At 40.3% G+C, this 26,252-nt stretch overlaps 1 protein-coding gene across 3 annotated transcripts in view; it reads right to left on the bottom strand.

Annotated features, from left to right (window-relative positions):
- CEP162 (centrosomal protein 162) overlaps window positions 1–11,960 on the bottom strand; it is a 46,306-nt gene extending 34,346 nt beyond the window's left edge. The window contains exons 1-4 of one of the 3 annotated variants that reach the window (XM_071806794.1): window positions 11,861–11,960; window positions 10,634–10,805; window positions 9,683–9,786; window positions 4,408–4,546 (exon numbers count right to left, since the gene is read on the bottom strand). In XM_071806794.1, the coding sequence (XP_071662895.1) occupies window positions 4,408–4,546; window positions 9,683–9,742 (199 nt within the window). In that variant the 5' untranslated portion in view covers window positions 9,743–9,786; window positions 10,634–10,805; window positions 11,861–11,960. The other 2 variants (XM_065833671.2, XM_065833672.2) reach the window with 2 other exon arrangements.
- Window positions 11,961–26,252: the final 14,292 nt, after the last annotated feature.

Below are 26,252 nucleotides of genomic sequence, written 5' to 3'. Positions count from 1 at the left end.
TACTTTACCTTTTTAATATCATGTAACATACAGTAAATTTGTTACCCTCAGAATCGTCTGGACTGTCAGAAGTAAGGCTTCTTTCTTCTTTGTTTAAGTACAAATCTTTCTTGTCCTTATGAAATTTTTCCAGCATTTTGAATTTAGACAAAGCCTCGCTGCGGGATGCACTAGAAGAAGGTTTAGGGGGAACTACTTTTAAGTGTACACAAACATTTATCATTTTTTACACAAAATGGACAGGGAATAAAGAGAAAGATAAGATGTGAGAATTCAAATTGACACTTCTGAAAAAGTAATGCAGTTTAGTTTCTTGTAGATTGAATTATCTATAATTTTCTAGCTATAACTAAAAATTAAGGTAAATAGTTACAACTTCTGAGAACAGAAGTTGTAACTCTTCTGTAACTCTCTTTTTTTTCTTTTTTAAAAAGACAAATTCCTTCTTGCTCCATGTACATGCTGCATTCAAATACACTGTTCTAAGAGCTCAATATATTACCTGAGAACAAAGAAAACTAGTAAAACTACTTCAACAATAGAAGAAGTTTTGTACTACAAGTTTTGAAAGCAAGCATCTGGATCGGTTCAAAGAAAAGTGAAAAAACATAGGTACATAAATGTGAACTATTACTGTCTTGATCACTGTCAGGTGCAAGAACTGCATGTTGTTTGCTCAAAGCCTTGTGAGGACTTGTTTAGCAGCAAATAAAACCAAGAGCCTTTCATTCACATTAGTAGAATTTGATTTTAGATAAGAGTACCTATGCTGAAAACTGTGCTTTCTCATGATAGTTGGATGATAGTCACACTACACACATTATATACCTCTGGCTAGCCAGGTGCACAGTACTAGACTTTTCCTTGTTCAAATTCTCAGGGTGAAGGCAACTTCTAAATTGGATAATACACATAAAACTCTTAGGTACAAGTCTTTTCAATTTACCTTGCTGCAAGAGAGAGCAAGAGTAGCCAAGGGGATCAAGCCAAATACTTCTGATCTCTAGAAAGAGGAACACAGGGATGTGTGGCCAGAAGCCAACACAACTCAGAAACCCACAATGACTAAAGGAAGCCGGCGAACATATGGCAGGTGCAGCATGGAAAGAGAAATGGTATAAAATCCATTCTGATGCAATGCCTGAGTCTTTTCTTCCCTAAAGTGATGTCCAAGTCCACTAGTGAGGAATCACTTCTCTAGATTTATATTCTCCAACGTTCACTGGAAAACTAAGTGCTGACAGCAGGCCTTCTGCTGTAAATAATGCAAACACCTGATGCCTTTTAAAACAGTAATTTGAAATAACTACCAGAGTCCTCCTGTTGCTCACATTCCAAATATTAAGCCTAATTTGAGAAACAGATTCAGTTTGAGTGTTTCTCTCCCGGACCAAGATGCTTTATAGCTATTCTATGCAAATGAAACTTACGAAAACAGGGCAGCGCACACACTCTAGAAAGATGACACAGGGAAAGGTTCTATAGCCTACATAGCAGATCACCAACACGATCCAAAGACCAAGTGCCAAATATTTATTTGTCATGGCTCTCTGAAATTTTTTTAATCTGCTTGAATTTAAGACCAAAGTCATGTTTGAACTAGTACATACAAGTGAATCCCTGTTGTCATTTACACAAAAGTATTTCATGGATCAACATTTGTAACTCTTAATAATTCTTTGGAGTTTCTCTGCAGATAGCATGAAAAGCGATTTCACACAAAAGGTTGAACCTGAAGTGATGCTGATTAAAATAATCCTGCAGATTAAACAATTTAGTTTGCAATTGTTACACCAGCTGTACTGTTTCCATTCCAGGGGCACCATGAACTGAGCAGTCTACTGGCCAGCAGAGGGAAAAGAATCACATAAATAGAAAATAAGTAGAATACTTATCTGACTGCAGTCTTTGAAACTAAACAAGTGGAGCAGTGAATATTAATATTTCTTGAGTATGAAATACAGAAAGCATAAGAGATTTTCTGCTTAATAAACATACTGATTTTTGTTTAGATGTTCAAAGTTATTCCTCCCCCCGCAACAGGTTCACAATCAGTACTGTCTGTCCTATTACCTCACTATAGGTAGTGATGTACGATGTAATGACAATTGAGCATAAATTCACACAGTTATTAGTTTCTTCTGGAAATGACAAATGAAGTAAGTGGCAACTTGCTTTCAGTGAGAACACTATGGTCAAAATGGATGATTGGCAAGGGATTTTCTACAGGAAATGCACTAGTAATACAAGGCTGATATTGAATAAACATAACAAAACATATTTAAGCAAATACCAGACTGTGAATCTGAATGAGGACTCTTTTGTTCACTATTTTCCCCTATTTCAGCATGACTTTCCACCAGTTTCTTCTCTTTTCTCAGTTTAACAAATCTTGTTTGAAAATCTTGAAAAATAAGACAAACAGCAAGGACAGGCAAGCAAGACAGGACTTGTTATTATCCAATTTCTTTTTTATCATTTAAACGACAAAAGCAAGTAGAAAGGACATTAGTTAGAGGTAGGTCTTCAACCTGTCAAATATGTAAGATAGTATCTGAATCATAATTTGCACATTTCAGTTAAAAGCTGAAGAACGAAGAGTCCAAATGTGCCTAAAATAATAAGTTGACTTATTTAAAAATGTATTTTATACTTCTCAACCAAATGACCAGTAATAGTCTATGGTGTTTACCATTAATCTACAAAACCAAGTGAAACCGGGCTAATAGATGAAATTAAACATAATCTGGCTGACAAAAATGGTGCTCAGGGAAGAATTCAGTGCACGGATCTAGCATATTTGCCCCACATTCTTGTATTCTCAGTTTTACTATTTCCAACTGCCAACACATGTTGGACCTTTGATTCAAAAAGCATTACACACAGATTACTTTCAACTCCCTCTGAAAAAAATCCAGCCCTTCATCAAGAGCATGAATATGAACAGGCTAGCTTCTTCTGCAAGTAAAGGAGATTCTCTTGTTAAAGGAGAAGCTTTTTTTGAAAAAGCTTCAAAAAAGCCCAACTAACCAAACATAAAAAGTTTACCAGAAATCTCTTTTTCTTTTATACATCAATTAACTGCAGATCAAGCGTGTTCCAGTTCTAATTATTTCTTCTGATTCTGCTTTGCATTGTAGTTAACCCACACAAGCACTGTTCTCTAAAACTTGTAATCGCCACGCCTTTTAAGTTCCTATTCCAGTGTTTTATGGCTTAAGTAGCATGAGAAGCACCAAAGTGCTCTATAGGTTGCCTCAAGCATCTCTGAAAAAACATGGAAAAATGCTGAACTTCTGAAGTCACCTGAAAATTTTCTTTGATAGTGTGTAGGGAAAAGAGGTCATGCTAACCGCTTAGTTCTCACACTCTGACCAGCAAGAACACTCCATCCTTCCATTCTCTGAAAACCTGTAATGAAATCACAGTATCTCATAACTACCTGAAATGAACTCTTTCATATCCATCTGAGTTTTCCAGCAACATCTTAAATGGCCAGAGTAGATATGCAGTCCAGACAACACCTGTAGGGTTATGTCTAAATGGCACAGCTGCTGACTCAGATTTGACTCACAACTATGACAACACTGACAGGACAGGGCTATGCTTAAAATTGGAGACTACCAGCAGTATCTTAACTCTGTCATAAGAAAAAAATTATTTCCAGATCTTTCTGTTGAGCTCCAGTTGCAAGGTATACAAATCATGACAACAAGAAGCCACCAATTACTACAAGAAACAAGAGGCAGTCACTCCATAGAAACTAACTACTCATAGGCTTTACTATGCAGTAAGAAAACAATGAAGACATGGAAAACTAGAGGTGGAAAGCTTGCAAACAGTAATATATTTTCTTCCAGAACTATGTGACCAGGTCAATACTGAACTAGCAAACATCATCACAGTGCTCCTCCTCTTGAGCCGTGGTTCTCGGCAAGGGCAATGCTGAGAACACTGACAGACATACATCTTTGAATCAGCTGCTCTTGAAATGTTTTTCTGTGTTTCCCCAACCTATTGCAAATGTTGTCATTTGCATAAGACTATACACATTGGTCTTTTTCCTGTCAGTTTTGAAAACAGAAATCTATTAAAAGTCAGTATAAAGAACAAGTTGGTTAAAAAACACACCTATGAACATCTCAGCAGAATTAATAAGTTACATTTTCTAATTATCTTATTCTTTATAATGCGCTTACTATTTACAAGTTTTAATAACTTGAAATCTACAGAAAAACAGCAGAACACTTGCTTACAGCTTGCATACGATCTATCTAAAAATAATACATTTCCATTTTATACTTTACAAACTTGCATTGTAATGTTCTAAACCAGGCCTATATGAAGTATGAGAAAGAACTAGCCTGACCTCCTGTGGCCAAAAAATTGCAAAACTACATTATTTACCACCATCATCCAAATCTTCCTCAGATATCCACCACGGAACAGAATCCTTTTTCTTCGGTTCTTTCTTCCTGGGTTGCCCCAATGTCTCAAGAATGCTGGGTTTTTTCTTTGAATTTCCAAGTGAATCATCTGAAAGAGACTGAGACAATGGTATCCACTATTAAAGACAGTTTTTACATTTTCACATGGTTTAACTGTCTTTTATGCCACTTAATTCTGGACTTTCAAGTTCAGATGCCTCTCTTTACTCCACACTGTCTGCTTTTTTCGCATGAGTCACAAAGTCGAGTAAGAAACAATAACTATATTAATGTGGCATAATACTGCATACTATAATAATCCTGCTGCCAGAATCTGGATATGTTCAAAGTTAACTGCTTAATGTTCAAATGAATGGTATAATCAGCTCTTTTTCAATTAGTTACAACATGTAAGAACCAAAATCCTGAATACATCCCTGAAGATAATGAAGTAAGGCAGAAACAGTTTTGTCTTGGCCTTGCTTTGTGCATGAACAACATTACTAATATTCTAAAAATAAAGCTTCACAAGCAATATTCTAGCTCCCAGAAAATCAGATTTCAGAAACTGTTTGTATACTTTTTTCTTCATGGAAATTAATAGAAATGCCAGAGCCATTCCTACCCAACTCTGTGTATCAAGATTTCATATATGTTAGTTACCCAGGAGAATTCTGACTGATGGCTTAAATCAATGGAGAAAACCAGTCTATGAGTATGAACATCCTATGAATTCAAGTTACTGAAGAGGAACAGGAAGGAAAAGACCTACAGATACTTCAAAAGACAACAGCACTTTTTTCAAGTGATGCAGCTTTTTTTGTTTGTTTGGTAGTTTTTTTTAAAAAAAAACCTAATCTCTGCTCTTTTCCTTTAGTAAAGCTCTTTGTGGCTTACAGCAGGCTCAGAGCCACAATTAGCTGTCCAGACAGTGAACAAGAAGCAAATGACATAAGAGAAGATGCATGTGTATAAAGTAACAGAGTAGATAACGTCATTGTTATCTGGGATTGTATCAAGCTGGCAAAACATAAAACAATGCATATTTTTACTGCACTAATCCTAGTGCACTGCAATCTTACGTGTTACGTATTCTTTGTGCTTAAACACAGTAAACATGGGGTTAAGGAGAGCAGCGTACTTTTTATTTTTATCTAATTTTTTAGCCATAATTGTTGAAACCAATTGTCCTAAAGTGGCTTAGAGAACACAGTGAATAGAGTTAGCAAAAGCCATAAAGCATAAGAAACAAAGAATTCACATATGAAAAGCATCATATGAGAAAATTTCAAAAGCTTCACTTTTCTAATAGTCACAAATAAGAAAACAGAATAGTATAAACAGAACACTAGAGGCAACAGGATTGTGGGTACTTAATATGTAAAACACAAGAGGATGTTTTATTAAAACAAGCCTCTTCAGTCCGCTGCCTGACTCCTATTGCATAAAAAGCACTACCACAAAAGCCTACCTTTACTGTATATCTAATGCTTCAATTTATATGGCCCTAACAACAACATGCATAAATCAAATGCAAATCATCCAAAACTACCTTTAAAGAAAAAATAATTACAAGTAAATAGTATTCTTATTAATATCTCTAACCAGTAACATCTTTAGAGACTACAGTTTCACTAAATGCCTGTCATACATTCTCAGAAAGAAAATTTAAGTGCCTTGCACTTAAATAAAACAAAATTTTAATAAATTATGAAACTGTCAGACAACAGGATGTATTGCAATTTCCTTAAGTTGGCTCAGTGACATAGAACAAAACAGCTTTACATTCTTAATAAATGCCCTATAAATAACAACTTCCTTACATTGGTCACAGTGCAAGTCCTAGTGCCATTGTCCCCAAAGGTCAGGCTGCCTCCTGTCAGCAAGAGGTATTGACAGGTGCTTGACCCAAGCTCTGTTATCGCTTGCCTTTTCTTTTATGACTCACTGTATCCTCTATTCTGCAAGCAGAACTTCAGTGATGCTCATACTCCTCAGAGTACTGTAACTAAAGAAACTGAAGCTCCCACAGGTTGTTCTCAAGTTCTGGAAACTTTCAATGTCCAGCCATCTTGTCAACGGCAGACAGTAAAGTTGCAGCAGCTGGGAAAGAAATGCCGACACAGAAACACCAGTGCAGTTTTCCTAACATGTCGGTTGTCTCAACAGTGAAACTTACAGATTTTTTTCTTATTCTGAAAAATAAATAAACAAACTTTTTGGACCAGTAATGGCTTTTCAGTGCCACTTACTGGCACTGATTTCTTCATTCTACTCCTCTATAAAACAGTCAGTCATCCTTTCTGAATCACAGATTGAAAAAAGAAAAAAAAGTGCCAGTTGTTTTATCTCAATTTAAATAAAAGCCAAAAGAGCCAGTTTTAAGAACTGGGACAACTACATGGTACATAATCAGCTTACTACCTCCTATACACATGAATGAACTTAAGAAAGTAGCAGGTAATAAAGGACTGGATCTAAAACACTCAGCCTTTCATGACCAGTTGTCCTAATTATTTCACAAAACAAGTCTTTTTCAATAAAACAAGTCTAAGCCAAATTATATTTTAGTACAAAACAATATTTCATATATTTGATCTTTTAGTAAAAAAAGAAAAATGTTTTTCACGCATCATTTAATATGCAGTGTTACTTTTCCAGATACTATTCTAGATTTTCTAATAAAGATGGTATAGTCTCGCCTTTTGAAAGTCTTCCTCTCAGCTGTCCATGAATATCAAGTAGAACAAGAGTCAACGTAGAAGACTAGAAGCAGACAATGTTTTTTTGATTTTACTTTGCTTGAAGTGTCACCAAAAAGCAATTAATTGAAGCACTGTGTATTAGAAAGAGCTCCTCATGTTGCATGTCCCAAGAGAACTTCACAGCCAGCACTCTGAGAACCTAAGAGCTATATGAATATGATAGATGATACTTAAGGGAAATCAAAGTGACACTAGAGGAAGGACACTACAGCAAGATACTGGTGGTGGGGAATGGGAGGGTCACGGGGACACAGACAATGGAAGAGGAAGAGAAGAATCATAGATGACAACAGGCCATTCAGGAAAAGGGTTGGGAATACGCATGACTGGGTAGAGGGATCATTAAAAGACCTGTCCTACATGCAGTAATTTTTACACATTTGTGTTTTCTTCTATATAATAATAAAAGCCTAGAAAATCCTCTTCACTGATAGCTTTTAAAGTTCAGTGCATATGAAAGGACTTTAGCTTAATCCTTATATTAGACCTGCATCATCCAACTGTATACACAGCCCTTCTTTGAAATTTGTATGTTTTAATCACAAACATTCATACAACCCCTCACCCCAAAGCAGTTTCACTATGAGCTATTTAAAAGGAAAAAAACCAACATCCTGCTCCATTTCTTTTCAGAAAGATTTGCTTAAACAATATTAAGTCTTCCTCAAACTACTAAGAAACAGTTTTTGCTATTCCCCCCACTGTTGTTACACTCTCAACACAAACATCACCTACACAGTGATTTCAAACAAAGGAGTACACAAGTTTCTCATCTTTCTAACATTAAAAGGCTGCACAGTTTTTATTAAAAAAAAAAAAAAAACAAAAGCAAAGGGAGGGACATAACAGAAGATGCATACATACAAAGTAACAGAGTGTAATGTCATTGTTATTTGGGTTTGTACCAAGCTGACCAAACATAAAACAATGCATATTTTTAATGAGTAGATTGGCAGTATATGTGTTTAAGCACATTTATAAACACTTTTAGTTTGAAACGATAAAAAACAACTAAGACATGAGTTGTTAAAAGTTACATGTTACTCTATAACATGCCAAATACCACTTAGAAAAAAAAAAATCAAAATAGCTGTTTTGAATTATTCTAACTCCAGCATTAGGGGTGGGCAATAGTTAAGGAGCAAGAAGAGCATGCCAAATGCAGAACCAAATACTAGAAGCAATCATATGCAGAGTTTTGTCAGGCGCACAAAATAAATAAAAGAATAAACTTCCTTTCTCCTCCCCAGAGCAACTCCCTTCATAACACCAGTAAGGAAAGAATTTTTGGCAGAAATGTAGAGCCTAATTTTCTATTTTTACTAAAATTAATAAATTCAGTTAATTCAATAACATTAACTCAATGACATCACCAAATTAAATGCCAAAATCTACCTTTAAGTTATTGGTGAATCTTAATTTTCAGATGGCATTTTAGTTTTCTGTTCTCTCTATTTAGTATTGCTCAGTAAAGTTACGTTTTTTCTGTATCTGTAAAAACACCTCACAAGCCGCATGGTCAAGGCAGAGTTGCAGACCTACCTGGGAAAGCTAAAATCATCTTGAAAAAGAAGCCTCTGGTTACTACAGACCTTTACTACACAGTAAAAAGTGCAAATTTTATACAATCTAGCATCTACACTTTTCACAAGTGAAAATTGTAGCACAGCCTCTACATCCAAAAATCTTCAAGTATATATTACTTATAAGAGAGACCACAAGAATATTCTCTGCCATCATTTATTACACTTGTATACAGTAAGATAACCTAGTAAAGGCCTTATGTATGCAGTATTATATCTCACGGTTACCACACTGTGTGTCTTGATAATCCGAAGTACAAATTCTGAAATTACAGGTCTATACACAGCAAAAAAACTATAGCAAGTTAGGGCCTTTTGATCACGTCTGATAATTATTAGCTGAAGTCATAATCCACAGACTTGCATGATTTTGTCCGTATTCAGAATCACTAAGCACATGAGGAATAAAAGGAATCAAATTAAAATTTTCTAATCACTACAACATACTTCATTTTGTTAGGATTGATACAAGAATTTTAAAATATAATTCAGTGAAATTAGATATTGCACAGAAAAATAAGGAAATGCTTAAAATGTAGCTTCTGACTACATACAGGAAATGCTTTTTATCTCATTTTCAAGTATACATCAATTTGAAGCTTCTGCTACTAAATAACACACACAATTAAGTTGAAACAAAAATCAAGAAGCAAGGGCTCTTCCTGAAGATACAACCTAGCAGTTGACAAAATATTTACTCACAAAACTGTTCTCCTGATTTCAATACAGTAAAATGGTGTGAATTAAGTTTAGCAATGAAGTTAAGACCTTGCAAAGGCACACATAAGACAGTTAAGTGAATTACGTTATAAAAGCACAGCTGCATCTTCCACTTTATATTCTTCCATACACAATTTCCTCCCATATTTTATAGAGAAAAGGGATGTGACCTTGCTCTGAAACATACCTCTTTCAGAAACTCTTCGAACTGCTCATCTATTTCTTCTTTCGAAAATCGATGAGCCATGATCTGCAACTGCAGAGCACCTTCCAAACAGCTGAGTTTAAAAACTAAGATTTAAAATAAAAATACAGTTGATTAAAAACATTCTGAAATCAGAGGCAGCCTAGTGATTTGCTGCTTTCATAGAGAGATATAAGCAAAAAAACCCCCAAACAAACCTCAAGATGCCCAATTTCATTCTTCCCACCCCTAATCTAAATTATTTACTGAACGAGACAATCAATGCAAACATACCTGAATTACCCATGTTCCTCATAATCACAGTACTTTATTCCAAAACAACAGTTTCAGTATTTAAACTTTGAGGGATAAACAAAATAGGATTCTCTTCACCATCTCTACATTTTTCTTCAAAAGACAGCTCTTTGCTACCCACATTTAAGCATTTTCTCAACTATCAAACATGAATCCACTGCAGTAATACTTCCCATCCATTTTAGGGGCTTTTAATTCTTCTCTATGCTGCTTCTCCAAAGCTGGAGACATCTAGCACTAAGAGTTTTATCCCATTGACTCTCTTTTGCTCAGGACTCAGTAAACAATAAATGCATGAAAGTCTCTAAGATTAGAAGACGACACTTGGGTTGATCTGCCCTGACACAGAAAGTGAATGTCACTTGTCCTCCTCCCATTCCCAAAAGTCTGTGTTGACTTCTCAGGTACAAAATACACCCCACACTGCAAATGCTACAAAGCTTTTGTATATCAGACTGCTCAACACATATGGGTACCTTCTAAATTGCATTTGTACAGCAGTATTAAACTACCCTAGCACCTTCCAGGCTGAAAAGTGCTATGTAAACATAAAAGGGCTAAACATTTGCAGAAATGCTTCTACCATTACATAAAACCTCCCAATATGTAGCCCTCTCAGTACACAGGACTGTTACCTACCTAGTAAATTGATTTTGACAGGCGAGTTGTGACAACTGCTTCCTGCTTTCACTCCTTATTCATCCATAGACCACCCGACACTTGGCTTTGGCAGTTAAAAAAAAAATGATAGGAGACAGCCCAGACTTTGAATTGAATAAGGCATTCTTACGTAAGCACTTGGACAGTATCTCTGAAAACATGGTAAGAAGATTAAGAATGTTACCTCTCACGACACACATAATCCAGTATCCTTTTATACTTTTACATCAAAGAACACTACATGCTGACCACTAGATGCTTTAACAGTTTGCCAGCTGTGGCAACTACTTAAGCAAATGGAGAATAGCTTAATTTCAACCTTGCCAAAAGAACAAACTGATTATTCTGACATTATCCGTACTTCTGTCCACCCTAGAATTACAGCTTTCATAAAAACTAAGGATATAAAACTTTATTTTCAAGAGGACAAAAAAAATATGTCAGAGACTTTCCATAACCATAGATTACAGGCAAACATCCTTCGGAAGTACACTTCACAGCCACAGCTTTAGAACTGGAGGCTCACGAATGACTTCGCAAGGTGTAAAGCAAAGAAGCTGCTTGCTGGGATATTTGCCATAGCACAGCTCAGAAAGCAGAAGTTTTGGGAAGGTCTGGCTAAACCTGAGGGATGAAGTGAAGCTTGTACGGCCTAACACGTTATATGTGACCTTTTGATCATCCCAGCTTCAGGACCAGCCGGGACCTGACCCTCCTCCGGCTTCCCCGGCAGCACACGCAGGGCCGGGCAGCAGCGCTGGGGCCGACAGCCCTTCTCCTCCCCACTCCGACCGCAGCTCCGCGCTCCCCTGCCGCACCAGCTGAGGCCCAGCGGGTGCTGCGCGGAGGGGCGACCCTGGCAGCGCGGGGGCTCTGGGCCGGGCGGGAGGCGGGCGAAGCGCAGCGGCAGCAGGCCAGCGCCGGGCCGAGCGGGCGGGCGGGACCCGGCTCCGCGGCCCGAAGGGGCGCTCCGGCGTGCGGCGGAGGACAGGAGATGATGCGGCTGGGAGCCGAGCGCTGCCGCCCCTCGGGAGCGTACCTGGGTGGCACCGGGAGCGTACCTGTGTCCCGTCGGGCCGCTCCCGGCCAGGGCCGCCTCCCTGGCTGGCGGCGTGGTTGCCTGGGAAACCTTCCCGGCCACCGTACTGCCCGCCAAAACTGACGGGGGGGAGGGGTAGGTGGGTCACGTGGTTGCGCCCAACCCACCGGTTTTCCTCTCTGCCCGCCCCGCCGCCGCCCGCCCGCGCCCGTAGGAGGCACGTGACGGGAGAGAACGGTCTCCGTCCACCATTCCTACCGCGGCACAGACCGCCTCGGGCCCGCGCCTCTGGAGGCGGAAGTCGCCGCGCGGTCACGTGAGGCGGCGGCGCGCGCCTGGCCGTGTGAGAGCGGCGCCGCCTGCTGGCCGGCGGGTGGGCAGCGCCGGCGGAGCCGTGCTCGGGATGGGGTCCCGGCGGCGCCGCCGCTCCCTCCGTGAGGGGTCCCGCCGGGTAACGCGGCCCCCGCCGAGCCTGCGAGGTCTGCCCGTGCACCTGCCTCCGCAGCGCGGGGGGCGGTGCCGGCTCAAGGCGCTGCTGCACGCCCCCCGCCGCCACGCACAGACGGTCTCGGGGCTGCGGTTCCCCCGCTGCCCGCCCCGTGCCGGTGCTCTGTGGGTGGAGCGGGGAGGTAACACTGAATTGTGTTTCTCGGTTGGGCGGCCCGGGCCCGGGCAGAGGAGCTCCCGTGTTCTGTTCACCGGGGCCGCGGGGATAACGCCGGTGCCACCCGCAGCCACAACTTCTCTGTTGGCTTTGTGGAGGGTGTGCTGCTTCTGCCGCCCTTCAGCTTGTCTTTTGCAACAGCGAGATGCAAAGAGTTTAAAAGTGCGTTGCTTTCCCTGATGCCAAGGTCACAAACTCACAGAATCACAGAATGTTAGGGATTGGAAGGGACCTTGAAAGATCATCTAGTCCAATCCCCCTGCCGGAGCAGGAACACCCAGATGAGGTTACACAGGAAGGCGTCCAGGCGGGTTTTGAATGACTCCAGAGTAGGAGACTCCACAGCCTCTCTGGGCAGCCTGTTCCAGTGCTCTGGCACCCTCACTGAGAAAAGGTTTCTTCTCATATTTAAGTGGAACCTCCTGTATTCCAGTTTGTACCCATTACCCTTTGTCCTATCATTGGTTGTCACTGAGAAGAGCCTGGCTCCATCCTCGTGACACTCACCCTTTACACATTTATAAACATTAATGAGGTCACCCCTCAGTCTCCTCCAAGCTAAAGAGACCCAGCTTCCTCAGCCTTTCCTAATGACAGAGATGCTCCGTTCCCTTGATCATCTTTGTTGCCCTGTGCTGGACTCTCTCAAGCAGTTTCCTGTCCTTCTTGAACTGAAGTCAAACCCAAACTGTCCCTTCTTGTTCCTACACAGAAATCCTCCCCTAAAACTTTCCTAATGTTTCTGCCTCGGATGTCGGCTGTTGTGCTTTTAATACATTTCAGCACATCCCTGGAAATGTTTAAAATATGCAGAGAAATTAATGACCCCCGTTTCCCTGGCCGCTGTCTTTCAAATAACCACAGAACAATTACAGTCTGTGCTTGCATGTGCTCTCCAGCCAGGGTCTGTCAGTTGTGTTTGTTGTGAGAGTCACGTTGCTTTAGGAATTTTTACGCCAGCATTTAGTAAATGGCAAAATAAAACAAGCTCACTTAAGAACACAAATGAACATTGTTCGCACACGCACACACTTTGATGCTCCGTTGAGCAGACTTGGGATGAAAAGATTTTGAAAGGAAGTTTTCTTCGGTGAGTGTTGGATACTCATCATAAGTGAAAAACCGGTTAAAATCTGATTGCTGTCTCTCATTTCCTGTTAGCTTGAGAGATAAAGACTGTGCTTCCAATATGGCCTTTATGTATCCCAGATTTTTTTAATGCAAGTATAAATTATAGTTTAAATTCAAAGAAGCAAAGCTATCTATTTTCCACCCAAGTCTATAGGAATTTGCTGAAGGTACTGCAACACTTATATCAGTCCAGCCTTTTGTCTGCAGATGGGGTATTGTATTTCCGTTTGCAAAGTATGGGTTATTTATTCTGTCTTTGTGTAAAACTTCTGCTGCTGTCTATGGAAAATGCGGGAGCAGATCAAGGACAGGATGCCCACATAAACTAATATACTAGAACAATTTGTTAAGCGTGACAGCCTACTGCTGGTGAAAACATCAATTTCCAGCTTTTGCTCTTTGCTCTCCTCTCATGAAAAAGCATGGAAGGAGGCATGAGCATTTAAAGAGAAATATGGAAACCAATTAAGAGTTGTCACTCTGATGCTGCATGCCTTGATCCTGCTCAGATTTAAGCCAATGCAAATTTTGCTGTTAACTTCAAAGCAATAGCCGTGACATCATTCATTGATCATGAGAGTTACTTCATATATATAAAAATAATCACATCAAGGGCTCAGTCCTGCAAGCTGCTAAAAAACTGTAGCACATTGAAGCCTTTCTGTTTGCAGAAATATGTTCAAAGAAAGAGGCTTTTACAAAGTATAGAAAAATGTGCAGAGGGATCAATGCTGTTGGAAACCTCAGTGCTCATATGGAAAGAAAAAAAACCAAAACCACTCTTGATGACTGTGGTGGAGAGGAGGCATTGCCTGGTGTTGAAATGTCATCCAGTGCATTCAAATGACATGCACAATAGCCACTTAAAAGATTTTCATTTCCTTCTAATGCCAACCAGTTGGAGCATTTTTCTCAAGAGCTCTTAACAGCATAGCTTAAAAAACAGCAGAACTAGCCATGAATTTCAGCCAGGAACGTGGCAATTTGGATGATGATGCTAATAAAGCAGAAGGGTAGTCACAAATTCTGAAATAGATCCTGCTGGACAGAGCCCCAAATTATAAAGTAGAATTCTGGCTCTGCTGAGTGGGAAGTCTTTGACTTTTATGAAACCAGATTTTGCTGCTGTAGTCATTGGCTTCTGATTTAAATGTGTAGCATCTGTACACAACACAATTTTTTCCTTCAGATTCCTAAAATATAAGACTTCACGGATGAGTAAAATAATTTCAAAGAATTAATGGTAAAATTAAAAGGGATAAAATATCTATACCATTGTTTTTGCATGTGTAATTTCAGATTTGTATCATCCATAAATGTCAATAGGGAAAAAGACATCAAATAAAAAAGAAACAAAACGTCTGCCACATCCACTTTGGCTGAGGCATTGCATTAGATAGTGTTTCAGTACTGAACTTGCAAATATGTGAAACATGAGATTATGATAATAAATATTTAGCTATATTCTTGCTTATGTTTTTTTTTTTTTAAGGTTAACAGTTTCATACTGAATGAAAAGCAAACAAACAGTGGTGAATTAAGAAGTTAAAACTGCATTCTCTGTGCATGCCCACTGTGATAATACTTCCTTACATGACTATGCAATAAAAATCCTTTTCAGTATATATATCAGAAAAAGGAAAAGCCTTCCGTAGAAGTACAAGATGTGCAGAAAACTGAAAAATTATCTGAAACTGTGTTTCATACGAGAGACAACAGTAGTCTGGTATTGTTAAATTAGGATTAGTTATGACGTAGTTCACCTAACTATAACTTAAAAGATTTTTTTTAATACTTTCACTTCTGTTTCGCTGCACGTCTTATTTTGTTCTGCCACTGATAAGCCATAGTCCTCATATCCTAAGGGCCAGATTTATGGTCGACTGCATTACAGTAGTGAGCATAAACTCAGCTCAGAATCTCACCCACAGTGTCTTTTCCATCACACAGCTTCTCCATGAGCTGAGAAATAAATCCTGCATCATATTTCAAATTGTTCCAGAGGCTTAGACCAGTTGCTAGTCTTATTTCTGCTTCATGCTTGTGTCCCTTGAACTGACCTGCAGGTTTAGAAGCTAGGCTGACCATTTCCCAGTTTCTGGAAGTCAGCTGACATGCACTATTTCTCAGACTTCTTCAAAACGGATCCTCCCTTTGGCTCATTTGTGTAAATGCTTAATGGCCTTAAGGCTGTGCCCTCTGCTGCCGACTTTCCGACTACCCTGAAAGAGGGGGCAGTGCGAAGTAGCTGTAATTGCTGGCTGCAGGTGTAACTCCTTTGCCATCACAGGGAAAGCTGCTACCGCCAGCAAATGTGAGCAGTTAGAAGTTCCTGCAAGAGGGCGGATGTCTGCAGTCAGTAATTACAGCTGCTTCTTGCTCTCTCAACTTAAAAGAAGTGCATTTGCCAACATTCAACGCTGCTTTTTCTGCTGTTCCCTGATTCTCTATAAACTTGTAGGGAAACATTGCTTTAGTGTGTAATCCAGCCAGTGAAGCAAGGTCCCTCCTGTTGCAAGCTGTCACTTTGGACAAATCCTGGAAAAATCGTTGTGCAAAGATAGATACAAATGGGATTGGGGTGACCAACCATAGCACATTTGAACTAGCCTGACGATGCTGCCCTGTGCCTACTGGAAGTCCTTTGCCAGTCAAAATTCTCAGTATTTGGCATTAGGCAGCACACTTGCAACTCCTGCTCTCCACGGGGACTGAAGAAACAACTTGGATCGCTTTCACCCCAAAGTCGTTTGAACTACAAACACTCATCTGCCGTGAATATTCTCCGTTGTATATAGAAAGTTTTATAATGAATTTTTCTCTTTGCATGAAGACATACCACATATCTTCAGTTCTGAAAAAATTAAGGTAAATATTTTTATTAGAAATTCTTAGTGACTTAGGAAAGATTAAACTCAGAAAACTCAGCAAAGAAAAATTAAGTGTTCTGGTTTATTCAAATTTTTCAGATCTGTAAAATCTCTCATTAATCCTGACAACATATCTGCTTAACACTGGCAAGAACATTAGCTTTGCATTTCAGATTTTCGCTTGGTTATTTTTAGTTCTTCTGAAGCCTGGGAAATAAGAAATATAACCGCTTTGAACAGTCTGAAAGAGCCAACTCTAGCAGGGCCTCTGAATCTGATTAGATAAAACAACAAAGAGGTTCTGTTAGGGCAGAGGCAGGAAGAACTAAGGTGGGTGGCAATATCTGTCATAACTCAGGGGAAATGTAGCCTCAAAGCACTCAAAAGTGGGTGAAAAAATAACATAAGCAATAGACAACTTTCCCACATCTTAGGTCACTCTCCAAATGCAGTCTGAAGAATTTTCTCTGTGCTTAACTTTTTTTTTCTTTTTTTTTCTTTTTTTTTTTTCTTGTATTTTTAAAGCACAATAAGCAGCACATGGATGTGTGTTTATCTTAAAAAGCTAATTTAGGGGAACAGAATTTCTCTGCAGATACAGATAAAAAGTGCAAAAAAGTGCAGTATGGCAAGTACAATTACATTTTTGGTACAGAACAGCATAAGATCTGAAGTAATGGATTTGCAATTTTCCTCATTTTCTTCTGAAAGTAAGGTAGATTTAAGATTGCCACAAGAGATTTCTCCCTAAAATACATCTAGTCATAACATCACATTATGTCTACTGGCTGAAAAAGAGTCAAACCATTGTGTTTAGTGCAACTGGGAGGTCTTCAGGTATTTGGGGGGTTGATTTAAAAATGATCTGTTATTGGAATGGTGGGAACCTGGAACACCCAGTTGGCCAAGGATCATGCCTCCCTACTTCCAGTGCAAGATGCTTATTTTGGGTTGGGGTTCCCGCTGAAGTGAAGAGGTGGAAAGAAAGACTTGTGCATCTTCTCAGGAAAATCAGTCAAAATGTTTCAAACCTGGTCTGTTTTGAAAAAGCTGCTCTACCCCCAGTGCTGAGATATGTCTCTGTTAGAGGCTGGGAGCACTCTTTTTGAAGCTCCCTGCTAAGTGTGCCCCACACCAGCAAAGGCTGCAGCCGAGGAACGTGGTGCCCATTCCTTGTGTGGAGACGCATGAGAACAGTCCCTCCAACCTGTTCTTTACCTGCATGTAGCTGCCGACACTTCTCTGGTAACTCCAGGCCTGTCTTCCCTGGGAAAGGTGTGGGGCGTAGCAGCAGGTGCATACGTGCGTGGTAGCTAATGCTAATCCGATACCAGTTTGCATTGGTGGTGAAACACTGGAACAGATTACCCAGAGAAGTGGTAGATGCACCATCCCTGGAAACATTCAAGGCCAGGTTGGACAGGGCTCTGAGCAACCTGATCTATTTGAAGATGTCCCTGCTCATTGCAGAGACCTTTAAAGGTCTTTTCCAACCCAGACCATTCTGTGCTTCTATGATTCTGTGATTGCACCAGCGGCTCAGACTCCCGTGGTGGGCTGAGGGCATTCAGGTTGTTGGTCAGGGTCCACTTGACTTTTCATGGCTCCTGGCAAAAGGCTTGTTGTAATCATGCTGCTGAGTTAATAATTTCATTAAGCAGTTAGGTAATGGACAAGATTGTCTTCTGGCTTGAAGGGTCGTTACTTGTTGATGGATCACTTGCTTTGCTGTATGCTAGTCTTCATTTTTAGAAATAAAATTTGGAATGACCATTATTAATTTATTTGCCAGAAGTTTGATTTAACTTTTTGATCAATAATATGTTCCATAGTTTTCCTGACTTTGTGTCTGCTATAAACAGTATTCCTGGGAACCAGTCAGCTTGTTAATTGTGTTTCTATGGCATTTTCAGGAGGCTAAAGGTAGTTACAGTGCACATTTGGGCAGGAGAGCTGGAGTGTGAAATTTATCTCTATTACCTTTTTTCCTCAGGCTTTTTTCTCATTATAATTTCATCTTAAGTTAATCTGCTCCATATTTTTTATTTTCTTCAAAACTGTGCTGTGGGGTTCAGTCTTGCATTCGTGCATAGGGAGTTGAGCACCAAGTCTTAAAAGCTAAGGGGACAAAATCAGATCCTTGCCCAGAATTGTGACCAGTATGATCTCTGCTCCACTGATTGATACATGGACTGCCCCAGTGAATGTGCAGAGAGCCATTTTCTCCCAATGAATGGAAAAAAGGTGGATGAGTGCATATGGATAACCTTTTCTGTCTTTGGCCAGTCAAGGAACAATACCCCCAGAACTCAGGTTCACATGTAATAATGAAAATCCTGGGACCTGTTAACTGGTATTGACTGGGGGAGATGGGGGACAGTTTGACTATTACAAATCAGTTCTCTGTGTGAAGCAAGTTCATGTGTTCGTTGATTTAATGTGGTTGTCTCTCTTGTCGTCCTCTTGCTCATGGAGACACAGACCTTGGTCCCACACTGTTTGTACTAATGCTGTTAGTGCAGAGCCAAGGGATGGGGAAGTCAAAGGAATCTACGATCTCCTCCACTGCCACAACCCCAGCACTGTTTGGGGCCATTTCAGATCGGTGCAGATCCTTCACCTACAGCATACTTAGAGCACATCACCTTTGCTGCCCTGTGCTGGTGGTCCTTGACAGGCAGCTCTCATTTTCCACCAGGCAAAGCAACCTTTTTTGAGTCAGCACATGTTCCCCCCCCTGTTTTTTTAAATATATCTGGAAATTAAGATAGTTTAAACTGATGTTCTGTGTATAGAAAACAAAAGCCAGCCAGATAGGTACTATGGAAAGGAAAAGCTCAGCACTCTGAAACTCTCAAATGTGGACAGGGCAGATTAATTTTATTTATTTATTTTCCTAAACAGAGCTTTAGGTAGGGATATGACCTGTCATTACTTAGAGATTTCCAGCAGCTGAACATTTGGTGTCTGTCTGCCACCCACCTAGTTCCGAAAATGCCACCAAGAGATCAGCTTGTCGAAGGACTAAAATAGCCCTTAAAGCTTAGCCTCGAAGGACTATGTCACCTGCTCTCCTGTGCCTTCTCTTTCTCTCCATATCAACCCCACTAATCGCCTATTAGCTCCTAAAGTACCAGAAATAAACACCAGCAGCCCCAAGGTTCAGACAGTGTATATTAAGACCTGTAAAAACTGCCTTTTTCAAGTGTTTGTCTGGAAAATAATACCTAGCTGAAGGATTTTGAGCCTAGTGAGGTTCTTTGTTGTTTCAGGCTTCTGGGAAGTGGTAATTTTCTTAATGTGATAAGAAACTGAAATGTTTTCAAAGAAAAGACACTTAGATGTGTGGCTGCATGGATTAATAAGACTGGAAGCTGCTGTTCCACAAATCCCCTAATTATGACAAACCTTCCCTGGTGAGCTGCTATATTTACTTAACAGAATATTAAGCTACGATCTTTACTTGTATACTAAGGGTATTTAGGTGCCACTGTTATCTTGCAGTGTAATAATATTTGATTTGATTTGATTTAAGTTTGGATAGACTTGGGCTTTCTGTTAATTTCCTCCACTCTGACGGATAAAATAGCCCGGTGTGAAAGCCTTTTAAGATTCAACAATATTGTTCAAACATGGCATCTGCAACTAATAATAAAGACTATGCAACTTTGAATGAAGAAAAAAAAAGTCTAATTATAATGGCAATGGGAAGATGGTTGACTCATCTTTGGCAGTTTGGATTACATGTGTGGGATTGTGTTTTGGATGGAGCACTCCAGAATAGCAACACTCCATCAAAAACACAGTTGTGCACCTGTACTCCAAATGGCTGAATAAGGCAAAACACATGTCATCGGAACACTGTGAATCAAATTAAAAAAAAAAAAAAAAAAAGAAAAGAAAGGAAAGCTGGAAGAGAAATAAAGACAAGTACCATAACACTGGTGTGTGTGAAGACTTGTTTCTCTAAAGCTCCTTGAGTGATTTATTTATCGCTAAACCTCTGTTCGCAAGCCATGTTTGATTTTGCTTGATGCTGATATAGACACTGCAACCGGATCTTATGGAAAGGCCTGACAGCAACCGTTTGATCCTGATAAATTACAATAACAGGCACAATTTACAATGAGAAGCTATTGCTGCTTCTGGCCTTAATGTGTGATGAGGTTTGAAACACAGTGAGCCAAAATTCTCCTTAGCTGGTGGCCCCCTTGGACCACTTAGAGAAAGACATAAGAGAACCACTGAGCAGAAGAAAATTACATTCACAGCAAGAGCCAGACCCAATTTCATATCCAAGGTGAGCACATGTGTGCATGAGTATCTGCCAGCATTTGGGGTGAAAGAGATGTTGTAGGGAAAAGAGCTACAAGAAGAGTGTATAATCCACATGTTTGGAAACTTGTGTGTTAACTGAGTAGCCCATTCTCCTGGTTACTTCTGCATGTGCGCAACCACACCAGCACCCCCGCCCTCCCCCCAACATTTATGCCTGCAACACATATGTGTTGTGAATATTGAAGTATTTGCTTTGGAAAGTTAATTGATGACTGGCTGCTTATTTGATCTTCACAGTGTCGAGTTCAAAATGTAATAAGCGATAAAAACCACCCAATAGTTGGACAAGAAAAGAGGTACAAATTCAGGAGGGGATGTGAAGTGATATGGATTAGACCCCCCTGTGTATTTTCTTTGCGGTAGCATTCCCAGACACCTGCCTCTGATTTCAGAAATGCAGACAAGCAACAGTCTGCACCCAGGAGAGTAAAGCCAGATTTCTTTAGACATTTCATTGCCTCTGATGCCTTTTTTTGTTGTTGTTGTCTTTTTAGGGGACTTTAATCAAGTTAACACACACATTCTTACTGATGTGCTGATTTAGCTGCCTTCAAGTCCAATGTTTATTATCCAAACCAGATACATATTAAAGAATGAATTCGAGTGAAAGGAATGTTGCAGGAAAAAGAGGAACAAGAAAAAGATATCAACTACATCTTCAGAAACCTGTGCATTCTCTGAGCAGCTCATATTGCTGGTTCCTCCTGTAGGGAAGCGTACAAGAGCAGAAGAGACAATTTCACACACTTTTGTTAGTGAAATGTTGAGACATACTTCAGAAAGTCTCTAGGAGTAGTGGTGACATTCAGTGGCTCTGATGAATTGTTTACTAGACTTCTGAAGGATTGTGATGCACCTCTCCTAATACTGAGTTCCTGCCTTTGGGAAGTGTTCAATGAACCAAGGCTGTATCACAGCTTTTGCCCGACCTCATCTTCTGTTGGTCCTCTCATCCAGCTACTGTCAGGCTCACATGGGACATGCCCAGAGAGGATCAGAAGTTTTTTTCCTCTATTTACAACATGATCCTCCCTTACCCCAACTTGTACACACTCTTGCACATGAACAGCAGAAGCTTTCCTCTGTTCTCCTATATCCACAAACCCAATTTGCCTGTGTCCTCTGCCTTCTGTAGCCTTTGGCAAATGAGCTCTGCCATTCCTTTGCTTCTCCCCCCCATTTACCATTTAAACACATACACATATATATTCCACTAACACTTCCTCTTCTCCGTTGAAGAAATGTATGTATACATGTACCTACCACCCCCTCTCCCTGCCTCTGCTCCCCCAGCTTTTATACAGTATGAGTATTTCCCATGTCTTCTACTGGAAAGAGGCAGGCAGAGCTGCTGCATATGTTGAAAAAAGTTGAGTGCATGTGTGTGAACACACACACATGCATGCACATGCTCTCATGTGTAGGTACACTCGTCTCAAGGAGTGAATGGTGGCCTGGCTCATGGAGAACAAACTAGGAGAGACGAGCACAGACTTGTACCTCTATAGCATGGAGCACAGGTGAGGTGCAAGGGCTTAGAGAAGGATCAAGTATGAAATACAGGTTTTGAATGCAAGGGGGACAGGGTTTGAGGAGTGAAGGGATACATATTTCTGTAATTCTAAACATAGACAAATGTTTAATGTCAGTATCTATGGTCTCTGTGTGAAGGGGCAAACTACCTGAGAAAAAGAAGCTAAGAATTGTTGCTTAAAATGTGTGCATTTTTATTAACTGTTCTGCAGGAAACTTGGGTGCCAATAATTAGGTTGGATAATTCCAGGCCAGGTTTCAAGATTTTACGCCTGCCAAGGAGACATAGAGGCATATTAGAAATTGGAATTAGACATGACAGGTCAATCACAGAAGAATAAATAGGTGAAGTAAAAATATTCTGAAAAAGGGATCAGCCTGAAATTAGATTAATAGTTGCGAAAAATCGCCTGAATATTCGAATTGAGGGCACTGTATAGGAAATGCCTTAAATGAGTCTGTTTCTTCTGAACGTGGCTGTTCAAATTGCCAAAATTAGCAGAAATCAAAGTGGGTTTTTTTCTCAGTTGGTCCCATAGTGGAAGAAGAAGCACGACTGGCATTTCCCTACACTTCTGGGGAGTGTGACATATCCACAGCTCAGCGGGTTCCCAGAGCATACAGGGTGAGGGTGACTACGCATCATATAGTCTGATCTCCTGTCCATGGGAATTATTGTGGTACTGGGACTGGTGACTTGTTTGACCATGACTTGCCTTCTAGGAAAGCAACCATAAAGACATGGCTTCCTCTAGTAACTGGTTCCAGTCAGTAATAATGATTACTCCTTTTACTCCCCCATATGTCAGCTTTGCTTCAGCTGAGCCGACATTGCCACAGGGAGCGTGGTAGGTTTTGAGAGAGGTTTCTGCATGTCCTTTCTGCCTTATCGAGGCAGCAAAGTACCTCACGTAGTTCAAATTTCATCATGAGCCATGTTTACCGAGTTGTCACAGATAAGCCCGGCTCTGGAGGCAAATGTTAGCATGTGGAACAGAAATGCCAGCAGTGAGCACATATGGTGCTGTTTGTACTCTTTAAGTTCGAAAGAACTAAACAAATTAACAAATACAGATGTTTAAAATCAGTAAGAGTGTTTAATGAAAATAAACAAAATACTGTAGTCTATAAAGCAAAACCTGTTTTTCTTTTGCTCCTTTTGACCAGCTGGGATTAGTATTTTTCTGAGCCTATACCCTCCTTTGACATATGTGACTTTTTTGAGGGACGTTAGTCCCAGCAGATGCTGGGTGGCGCTTGAGTGGATGCCTCTGATTTTTAGTTAGTTAATAAATCAGCATTACAGCCATGTGTATCCTATGATTTAACACATGCGTAACAATAATACTGGATTAGGAAGAACAAACTGTTTCACTGCAAAGGATATTTTATTTCTTAGTAATATTGCATAAAATATGAGCTTTTCTGTAACATAAACAAAGGATTCATGCTATTTTTTCATTTAGCCGATGCCCTTTATCCCCATGGGTCAAATTGTGCTCAGAATTGCATTAGTACAAATGCAGAATACCTCCGCTGAGCTCAGTAAAACTCTTTCCATTCACTTCAAAGGGTGCTGCTTCAAACCTCATATGCAGCCTCCTTTCCGCAGGCACCAGCAGCCGCTTCCTGCCTGGTAAACTGCTTAAGTGGCATTCCCTCAATTAAAAAGAGTCATGTAATGCTTTACCTAATCAGAAGGTTAAATAGTGTCATGTTGGTTTCCACAAAAATCTTTTTCCTATGTGTCCGGCTCTTGCTTTTGCAAGGAAAACTTGCTTTTTAATCTTCAAGCTCTCACTTCAGATATGCGCTAAGCTACTAGCACACATGACATCATCCTTGGCTTCAGCCTTTGAAAGTGAAATGGTATTTAAAAATATGAAATTCTGGTAGCAATGTCACACCCGAAGTTGAAGTTTAAAACAAAACTGACAATAAAATCAACTGCCAGGAAACGGACTATTTTTTAAATTAGACATCTATCATGTCAGCTTTGGGTTAATCTCTGGAGCCAGCTTAAGGATGGATGAGGTAATATTTGCACATGTTATGGATAAGATAGAATGAAAATGGATATTTTTTTTTTGGCTAATGTGCTACAAAGATTATGAGCCTGATTGTTGGAATCAGTACGAGCTGTGATTGAGGGGTTATGTGTGAAGCAGCAGATTAGAATGGTTTTAATATGTTGCATGATGGTCTCTGAAAGTTCCAGGCTATGTACAAAGTGTTGTGAATAGGGGCACTTGCAGGAGTTAGGAAGATAAGTGATAAGTGGAGGGCTGACATAATTCTGGAAAAGGCTCTCAGAGAAAACACATTTAGTGGATAAGTTTAAGGACTTGGTCTCATTCCTTTAGTCATGAGTGCCAGAGATTGAAGTTTAACAGGGAGTCAGGACTTGGTGACAGGAACAGCTAAAAGATGGCTGGATGTAAGTTATAATGCGTAGAAGAAAAAGGAACATTGAATCATAACCTGTTACAATAGCAACCACTTTTGCTATTACAGAAATTATCTGACAATTTGTTTTTGTCTGTGTTAATAGTATTTAAAACACACGTGGATTACAGCAGGGGAAGGGATTCCATGAATTCCTGTTTTCTGTGCTTTTTGTGGAAGCTTTTCTTAGCCTTTGTCCACACTGCTCTCTAAAGCATATTCCTGGCAACGACCAACATTTGCTCAGCGTTTGCACCAAACTGCCTGTGAAAGGTTGACATGTGCAGAAACTCTCAGAGGTATGGCATAGAAAGTGGGGGTCTCAGGTGGCTTCAGTCTGTCTTGTTCTTTTTTGGTGGCCTCAATGGTCTTTGCATAATCTTGGCAGTTCTGGAGATGCAGTTAAATTAAATCAGTCCTTTCCAAGAACCTGCCCATGGGTCCATGCTGCAGCTCTGTCCATAGTGAACAGCTATAGATTGCTGGTCCTTTGATCTGTTTCTCCACACCACTGGTGCTTTGTACCGCCTAGAAGTGTGCAGGAGCAGAGGCAGGAGAGGACTCCAGGGTAAGACTCTACCCACAGGCAGTGACATGAGTGTTGTTGCACATTTTATGCCCATTTCCCTCGTATCCTCCACTGGAAGAGGACTGAAGGACATACAAGGCACAGGGAGAAAAATATATAAATTTCCTGAGGAATGTAGGTGCCAGGAAAAAAGATGTTGTGTTGGCCTTTGGATCAGAGAAGAGAAGAGAAGGTTTGTACCACAGCCATCTCTGTTCCTCTGGAGAGATATGCAGACAAGAGGCAGGTTTCACTGAGTAGTATCAGGTTGATGAGTGTCAGAGCTGAACTTTCTCCCGGGTATTTTTGCCATGAGCAGCTGTGAGTTTGTTACAGTCTTCTGGAAACTACATAGTCAGGGAAGTTGCAGTCTTTATACACAAGACAGACTTCTTAGCAGGGCCTGTTACAAGAAGATAAGGGGTGATGATTTTAAATTACAAGAGGGGAGATTCAGGCTAGACATGAGGAAGAAATTATTTACAATAAGTGTGGTGAAACACTGGCACAGGTTGCCCAAAGAGGTAGTAGATGCCCCATCCCTGGAGACATTCAAGGCCAGGCTGGACAGGGCTCTGAACAACCTGATGTTCCTGCTCATTGCAGGAGAGTTGGACTAGACAACCTTTGAAGGTCCCTTCCAAACCAAACTCTTCTATGATTCTGTGATTCTAAGTGGCCATTTCATATCCAAACATAGTATTTGTATGGGTAGCGTTGTGTGCTTGTCCATGAAAGACATACCCGATGCTGCAATATACTGCTCGAAACACATCAGAATAACGGAAATATCAACTTTCTTGTACATTCCAGCCTACTACCTTTATTTCTACCTGACAACTGTGAAGAAATTAGAAGAATCAGCTTTTGGACCTACACTTGTAAGGTTACTGTCATTGTCACAAGAAATTGACAAGAATACCCAAACAAACCATCAAGAAAAAGCAAGAGTTAACCCAGAAAACAGCATGACTGAAGCTCACATTTTAATGTCAAGAATATTAATTCTG

This window comes from Patagioenas fasciata, chromosome 3, assembly GCF_037038585.1.
Source record: "Patagioenas fasciata isolate bPatFas1 chromosome 3, bPatFas1.hap1, whole genome shotgun sequence".
Lineage (NCBI taxonomy): Eukaryota > Metazoa > Chordata > Aves > Columbiformes > Columbidae > Patagioenas > Patagioenas fasciata.
Note: the sequence above shows the minus strand (reverse complement) of the source record. Positions and strands in the feature narration are given on the sequence as shown.